At 39.5% G+C, this 8,830-nt stretch overlaps 1 protein-coding gene across 1 annotated transcript in view; it reads left to right on the top strand.

Annotated features, from left to right (window-relative positions):
* The first annotated feature begins 771 nt into the window (after nt 1–771).
* Nucleotides 772–8,830, top strand: part of CCDC60 (coiled-coil domain containing 60) — a 67,346-nt gene continuing 59,287 nt past the window's right edge. The window contains exon 1 of the mRNA XM_026075228.1: nt 772–1,089. Within this exon, the coding sequence (XP_025931013.1) occupies nt 772–1,089 (318 nt within the window). The remainder of the gene's footprint in view (nt 1,090–8,830) is intronic.

Here is an 8,830-nt window from a genome sequence, read left to right as displayed (position 1 = left end):
CGAAATATTGATAAATATTAGCTTCTACTGTTATCATGACACTCAGGTCTCTTGCTTCCCAGGGCTTTAACCACTGGGCCTGCTAGCAGTTTTGGTTTGCCTGCAGGCCACATATTTTATTTCTCTCTCCACCTCCCCCCCCGCCGCGTCCCGGCTCGCTCGGGGTGGCGGCGCGGCCCGTTGCGCGCGTGCGCGGCGTTGCCCGGCAACGGAGGGACGCGGGCCGTTGGGCGCTAACGGCCGCGGCGGGCGGTGGGGGAGGGGAGCGGGGTCGCCTCGCCTCGCCTCGCCTCGTTCCCGCCTTCGAGGCCCCGCAGGGGGGGACGGGGCCACCGCCGGCCCGCACCGCCGCGGCCTCCTCGGGGGAGGAGTGGGGCACTAGGCCGGTCACCGGGGGGGGGGGGCGGCGGGAGCCCTCTGCGTCGGCAGAGTGCTGCGCCTTGTGCTGGAGTTAGAAATAAGTATGAAGAAAGTGTGTTTTAAATGAGGGGGGGGGGGGTTCAGCTCCCTGTGCTGGGCGCTCCCCAGGGGTCTGGTTAGGTTTTTAGGAAATTTCCGTTCCCCTAAGGTTTCTTTTTGCTGTTTGAGTGGCCGTCGAGGGGAATGAGACTGAAGGTAATGATACTTTTACTGGGTTACCCTTTAGGACGTTAAAAGGAAGACTTGCTTCAGGGTTTGGGCAGCAGCAATCTGTTTTTAGGCCTGGGAGACTGGYGCTTTTAATAACACAAGGAGCGAAAACACGGAGGCTGCCATTTAAGAGCAATGCCAATGCCAGAGGCGCCTAAGACCAGCAGAGTCAAGGTGCCCACAGCCACCAAAGCGCTGAACCCTCGAGATTTTGTGCGCCTCCAGGCTTTGCCCGTTCTCGATCAGAAAGAAGGGAAGGTYTTAGCTAGAACCCAAACAATTTATAAAAGCAGTGAACCTTCAAGAGAACAGGCGTTCTGGGAAAACTACCGTAGGAGGCAAAAACAACTCACTCAGGGACACTTTACCACCAGCGGGAAACCTTATCAGGAGCTCGGAGAGATTCTCTACACAGACCCAAAGAAACTCACCCTCCACTCTTTGGGACAACTCGTGCAGGTAGGACCAATGTTTCTGTTTTAAATAGAAAAGTAAATTCTAAGTAAACTGCAAGCCCACATTTCCAGGGAGAAGAATAATCACTTTCTGTTTAAAGTACAGAAAGGTTTGAAACAATTTTCTTTGCCTTCCTGCAAATAACCATTTGATGATGGTACAGAATGTTTGTAAATAAGGTGCGATTGCTTTGACATTTTTATTTTAGTATTTGAGAACTGGCTTTTATAACTGGTCTTTAAAGCTTTTAATGAGAGCAGTTAGAATGTAGCAGAGACAGTAGAAGACTAMTGAATAAAAAGGGAAAACATGGGGTGATGAGAATGTACTTAATGGAAAATAATTGGGGAAAGGCAACAAAGTAAGTCTTGAAAGTTCAAGGAAAGGAGTCATACTGAAGACATGAAGGAAGGGTTAAACAACAGGAATGAGAAAATGGTGGCATTTGAGAGATGGTAAAAAGCTCAAAGTTGAACATAAGAATGCTACAAAAATAAAGTCTTTGTGAGAAGAGAGAAAAACATAGGTGGGGGTGCCTTGGAGGTAGCGGATTAAATATTTTACGTTTCACTCTGCATCTGTATTTGAGTTTCAAGAACGTCTGAGGAGATTAGCTATGTTTGTGTTAGTTTGACTGTTAGTGTTATTACCTCCTGGTCTCCCTAGTGCTGCATACCCACTAACTTTGTATGTCTTGCTCTGTCTCAAGTTGCTTTTACGTCAAACTGGAATCATTAAACCATAAGAACAAAAATCTGGTCACCGATGCTTGAGATTAGATTGCAGTGCTYTGCCATTTGTTTTGTTTTCCCATTGGCTCATGCAAGGAGATCTGAAGCTCCCCAAGTTGTTTTGTGCTGGTCTGTGTAGAAAGCAATTTTCCTTGTGGTCTGTATTCACACAGAATGAAGTCTCCTCTGACTCTTCAATGTGCAATCACTAACATAAATCTTTGCGATTTTGAGCCCATAGTTTGCTATGTGCTTTCTAATGGGGTGCCCAAGGGATAGTCTCTGACAGCTGCCGCAGAAGTAGAAGCAGTTGTGGTTATTATTCAGGGTAGACAGAAAAGATTCTGTCCACCCACTACTTAATTTTCTGCTCTGATTGTGTGTTGCATTCAGAGTTTAAAGTTTTGGATGTAAGTATTTAAAGTTCTGAGTAGACAATGGGTTACATTCATTTTATTTTGCRGAATACCAAAAGCATCATTTTCCTGTCTTCATTCAGATGTTTGTTTCTATGAATTTGTCAACATCCAGCAAGTGTTGCCAGTGTTTTTGCCTTRACCCTTAACTTCTAACATACCTTTCCTTCTGAATCTTCTAAGTTGCTTTCAAATCTTTCAGCTGCAGATTGACTCTCTGAAATTCTGATAATCCTGAAAATGTTGGGCTTTTTTTTTTTTTCCATTTAAAAATGGTGTCAGGATTTGATCCTTAAGGATGCTCTGAAGCCCAGTTTGAACTCTAGTACTTGAGATGTCAAACAAGTTAGCAAGTTAAAAGTATATCCTTTCTACAGAATATAAACTAAATGTAGGTCATTAAATATGTGATTGTGACTTATGCTTTAGATGCCTGGAACTGTCAGCGGGGATGTAGTCATACGTGCCATTCCTTTTTGTGGAGTGAATAGCTAAAAGCACTAGATCACCTTGAAAATCTCAGACTAACTATATTATGACCTGTGGGTGTGTGTTTGTTTTTTTCCCCCCCTCCCCTGAAAGATAGTGGTTACTGCCTTGGAAAACTAAAAAATTATTCTGGTAATGATTCTGACCAGTCCTCTRCTTCCCCCAGCCTGCCCAGATGCTGTTGGAAGGCCCAGGAATGCCTGCTGCTCGCACACCAAGCCTCAYTACATAAAGCCCATGTGCTCTGCAGAAATCTACTTAAGCATTTTTCAGAGATACTAGAACAAAAGTATATTCCTATAGCCTAATTTAAAAAATACTTTGTATTACCTGTGTTTTTGCTTTTTATGAGCTATTACCCCCATTCCCAGCCACCCCCACACCTGACAGACTCCATACTATTCTGAATAATTGAGAAGATTGTAGATACTGGATACATCTAACTAGGGGTGTATGAGGGGGTAACATTCTGGTAGTCAGAAGGGTGATCTGTTTGATTAATGCATTTGCTGTCATCTCTGCCTTCTAAGTTAGCTTTTTCTTCAGCCACAAGYGCGGCTGATGATTAACAGTGGTGAACACTGACAGTAAAATCTCTAAACAGCAAGAAGATGATAAAAACCACTGTGAATTCAACAGGACTGGAGTAGATGTTCTCATGCATCCTAATATCTGCTGGCAAATGCTACTTTCTAAATGGATATTATCAAAAAATAAGATCTTAAAAGAGCTAAAAATATTTGAGTAAGTATGCCGGGAGGGTTACACAAAATGATATGGGCATAGGATATTATGTGTAGTAACTGTACATTTAGGATACTATTTAAATGCTTGATGACAACAAGTATGTTCAGAAATGCTTTGTGTTCATTGATGCATTTTTGTGTCTTTAATAAGTAAATTTGTTAACGCTGGAAACTTACAATTTGTATTCAAATATTCTAACTGTTGCAGAGGAAAAGTCTGCTGTTTTATGGTTATACAGTGAATGTGGTATCTATCTTATAACAAAAACATTAAGTAAAGCCAGGGTTGATCCAGGGAAAGAATTCCATTCCACTGCAACCAGCTGGAACAAAATAAACCCCTTGAAAACTGTAAACACTCCCAGACACTGAGGGATGAAGCTCAGTAGGTATAATATTGGGGTTTAAAAGACCAGATGAGATTTCTTTTTCCCATCCTGTAAAGTATTATCCARGCATAACTGGGTGGCCCACTTTCACAGTGATGTGGATGTTGTGACCCCCATGGTTTTTAGGTTGGCCAGTTATCTCCACTTTTATCCCCACTAGCATCTTAGCATTTTCAGATGTGTTTTGTATGTGGTGGCTTTCTACAAATGCCATCTGCTCCCTGCTGCAATCTTTTCTAGAAATATTCTGAGAAATTGAGTGGGTCATTCATCTTAACCAGAGCAGCTAGACCAAGCAGCTTCCCTACTGATTTCAGATTCTTGCCTTATTAAAATTTGTTGGGGGTGAGGAGGATTCCCTGTGGGGCTGACGGGTTCTGCACTGTGTTAGTATGAGAATGTACCCATATTGCATGACTGAGCCCTTTGAGCTTCCATTACAAATAATTGTAAGTTACTTGGTTTGGTTTGAGGTTTTTTTCCCTCTCAAAGGTCGGATGCACATTGCAGACGGCACTGATTCATTGAAAGTCAAAGAATGTCGCTTTCCAGACAGTATTTTTGATTTCCTAAGTGTTCAGAGCAATGTGTTAAAGGTCTTTTTCTGATTCCTTAATGTAGCAGTGCATGGTGATATTAGTCACCTTTTATCATGTTCATATAGCTTCTTTCCCTTAATTRCTATGACAAATTCATTTGCAAAACCTCTGGGGTGGCTTGTTGACTTTCTACATGAAAGAAAGGTAGCCTTTCTGACCAAGGAGTGAAGAATCCAAGTCCATAAAATCTTCAGTATCATTAGTGTCAAAACCGGCTCTGTACTTGTGATAAGATTCTGTTCTGTAATTCTGTGCTTTAGGTAAATAGGTCACTACATAAGATTGACAGCAGCATAGCAATGAAAGGTTTTCACTGAAAACTGGAGAAGAAAACAGAGCGATTTCTTTCAAGAGAAATTACATTGACRTTATTTGTATTGCTGCAGTTAAAGATCTGTTAGGTTTCCAATATAAAACAGTGCTTTCCAAAAGACTAAAGCACATATTGCAAACTATTCTATGCCAGGCAGAACTTACAATGCAAAGAACCTTTTTCCTGCCAGCTTGCTGTTGCAAAGGTCAGTCATAATTCCCTGTCACCCTGGGAAGACCAGGAAAACATTAGTGGCTGTAGTCTTACTAGTACCTCCAAAATGGGCAAACTGGTCAGGCAAGACTGCACTGATGTGGGGACATTTCTAATGCTTTCTGAATTGATAAACCAATATGATTTGATAAATCAGTATGGACCAATGGTCATTTGATCAAGCCAGGTCTCACACCTGCATCTAAGAAATAGTATGCCTTGGTCTTAAACAAACAAACAAACAAAACTTCCTTATGATGTATTAGAAGATGCTTGAGAAATACCTTGAAACTTCCTATTTAGGCAACATGAAATTTCAACRAACAGATGATGAGAAAGAGTATAACACAATGTTTATTTCTATTAACAACTCAACTGGCTTTGAGATGAAAAGCTATGAAATACCAACAACAATACTTTCTAGAGTATTTTTTTCTGTATTAGCTATACAAGGTAGAATATATGGTGATTTATTGCTGGGATGGCGGTAGGAACCCCGTTACTCATGAGTGGCAAATCATTGATAGAGTTACTCAGATTCAAATACCCCTCAGGGTATTTAAGTAGATTATTGGCTGGCAAAATTAGGCCCCTTCAACATCTTGCAACTACTTGTTAGAGATGGTCTCAGAGTCTTTTGTTGGCAAATATTTTAGCATCCCCTTAACAATTAGAAAAACCTATATCTGCAGCATGAAAGTGAAAACTTTGAGAGTCGTGTTTTGTCTGCAAGGATTAATTCATATTTGACTTAATAAGTTCTTTCCACTCATTCCTTCCACTTGTACTTTTTCAGCTGCACCACATCATGGTAAGAAGTCTGTCAGTTCAGGAATTACAGTGTTCATATGGGCTACTGTTTCAGATAGAACCAAGGGAATGAACAAAGAGAAGGGAGGATACAGAAGACAGCTTGTAGCAATGAGGCTCAGACTTTGAGCTTCCTCCGTGATCCTGATTTGTTTTGTTTGGCCTTTGAATGGCCTTTCATCATTTCAGATGAAAAATTATCTGAGAACCAAGATGAGTAACACTAAGTTATGTCCAAGTTTTTCTTGTCARGCTATATCTGCAATGCATGCCCCACATATGAAAATCAAAGGGAAAACTAAAAGCATCTGCAAAAATGTRCTTGTCTTTACCCTTCTGTTGCAATATGGTAATAGATTGCACCATGGTTTCATAATATTGGTTATCTATTGCAGATCATGGACAAAATAGATTTCCTGAATGCAAGAGAGTTAATACAKAAAAACTTTTCACTTTGAAGAAAGTAGGGAATATTCCTTCAGTTTTTCTAGTTTTTTTGTTTTGTTTTGTTTTGTTTTTTTGTCTTCTAAGGTCATAGCTGTTTGCAGCTGGCTAGAAATTTAGATGCTAGAAATGCTCCAGGACACAAYAGAAGAAAATAGGTTGTGCAGGAGAAACTGTCAACAGTTGGAAAACTGCACGTTATCGTATAGCTACAGTTCATCATCTTGCTATCACCAAAACATATTAAAGATATTAAGTGCAGATAATGTAAAAACAAAAGAGTAGTTGCAAGCTCAGTTACTCTGTGATTACAATTTCAGAGTTCATAATGTCATGTTGTAAGAAAGATTCTACTGCGTGCTACGTAAATGATAGGGTGCATTCATCTTATACCCCTGAGAGACCTGGCTGAACCTACGTCAAGGAATGTCTGAAAGACTTTAATGTCATCAGTGTGCAATGCAACTTTTAAAGCTTTCCATATCATTAAAATGGGTTTACAGTTATGCCTAAATCAAGTTTCCATGGAGATTTCTTGTACTTAATTAACATAGGTAGATTTTGCAAATAGCTTTTCTTCTCTGGTTAGCCATGTCAGGTTTCCTGTTTTTGTTTTTAATAGGTAAAAGGGTATTCTTTTTTTTTCCTTTGGTGCTGAGCAGGCAGAAGTTGTGAGGTTTTTCTTTTTCCTCTTTCTTGAATGAACATACAAGAAAGTAGCTGTTTTGCTCATTGTGGGAGAGGATGGGGAACTAACATGGAAGTTATACCAATGGCTTTTCCTAACAAGCTTCAGATTCTCCACTGATAACATGTGTGAACTCTCAGCGTGGTAATCATCAGGCAGGACAGAATGCATACATGTTATCCATCTGAGGCAACATCTTTGCTTCACTTTTCATGATGAAGGCTGATGTGCGCTTCYTGCATTTACCAAGGTCACTTCTAGCAACAAGCAGCTGAAACTCTGGTAAGTACAAGTTTTATGGATAATGTTGATCTCCAGTAAATAGAATGAGTTTCTCAAGTATTTGTTATGGTTTTGCCTTTTCAAAAAATAGTAACAGATGCATTTTTGTTGCAAAGGGCAAACAAACTTAGAGAATGTTTGAAAATGAACAGCCTAATGCCATATATATACTCTTTCATGATTTTCTTCTCACCCATCTAAGGAGGCATTTGCCCAACAGACACTTGTAATGGTAACATACCGTTCTGTTCTATTGCTGCTTTTAAGTACGAGTTATTAAATGTTATTAAGTTTGAACAYGTGGTTTTTGAAGGTGTATTAGAAAGTGGTGAATAAGTGGACTGTGGATAATTTGGCTAAGGAGTGAGAGAAAAGGGTATAGCTTTTCATGACAGAAATAGTGGTCTGAAGCAGTTACGTGAGAGTGGCAGTAAAAGTAGGAGTGGAATGAAAGATAAATGAAGGCTGTGAAGTGATAGATAATGGTGTCATCAAGAACAGGACTGGAATAGAGCAGATCGTTTGCGAAGAAAGCGAAGTTCAATTTTATGCGTTTTGCCAAATTCAGATATAAGCCTAAATTGCAATAGCAGGTCTTTTTCTAGCTTCTTCAACAGGTGTTACGTCAGATTAGACTCTTAGACGATACACTGACTGCTGTTGGATTTGTTAATTAGGCTCATTCTGTGTTAGACTGAAACATAAATATGTTTCTTTTAACTTGGGTTTTATTTTTAAGAACCCTCACTAAGAAATTGAAAAATGTCAGACTCGCCATTCTTGAGAAACTTAAATACTTTTCATTTGTACATGTCCCTGAATAAAACAGAAGTAAAAACTTCTRTTACATCATTTTGCAGTAACTCTAAGAAAAGAATAACAATATTGACAACCAAATACTTAAGAATATTTAGCTCACAYGGTAGAGCTGTAGTTGATGTGGAATTTCTCAATTTTACTTTTTATTCTTGTATGTGATTTCCTCTGGTACTGTAGTCATGTGTCTGCTAGAAATTCTTGGCTATTTGTGGCCATTTTAGAAGAGTATCAGACCTTCCGTGCTGTAGTAGTTGGCTTTATTACTGTTAATCATAACATTTAAGCACTTTTTGTATTCAGAGTTTTGTTGAAATGTTATTCCTTATGAAACTGGCAAACAGTTCTTATCTCTCTTTTACCTTTGGAGAAAGCAACTTAGAGAAGCGAATTATCTTAGCTAAATAATTATTGAAAATAACAAACTTGGTATCATAGTTAAGGATTTTCTGTTTCTGAACTCTTGGTTACTCCTGCAGGTGTTCCTGCTTTATCTTTCAGAAAGTGAGACACAAAAATGGCGATATAAATGGGAACAGAAAGATGGAAAACAATCATGTGCTCGTAAAATTATATTCTTAGATTGGGCTTTGTTTTTATTTGGTTAAGAGTAGTAGCTTTACTTTCTAACATGAATGTTAGATGTGAGGCGGAATTCCTAACCTGAGCCTAGCTACCTGAGAATGTTATATTCTATAGAAATAACAGCTTTATGATCACTGAATTAGTTTGCCATATYTCTGAAACAGCAGCTAACCAGTAAGGTCCACACGATCTTCATGCTATTAAATTCAAAACAGTCTAATCG

The sequence above is a fragment of the Apteryx rowi genome, unplaced genomic scaffold, assembly GCF_003343035.1.
Source record: "Apteryx rowi isolate R43461 unplaced genomic scaffold, aptRow1 scaffold_40, whole genome shotgun sequence".
In the NCBI taxonomy this organism is placed as follows: domain Eukaryota; kingdom Metazoa; phylum Chordata; class Aves; order Apterygiformes; family Apterygidae; genus Apteryx; species Apteryx rowi.
Note: the sequence above shows the minus strand (reverse complement) of the source record. Positions and strands in the feature narration are given on the sequence as shown.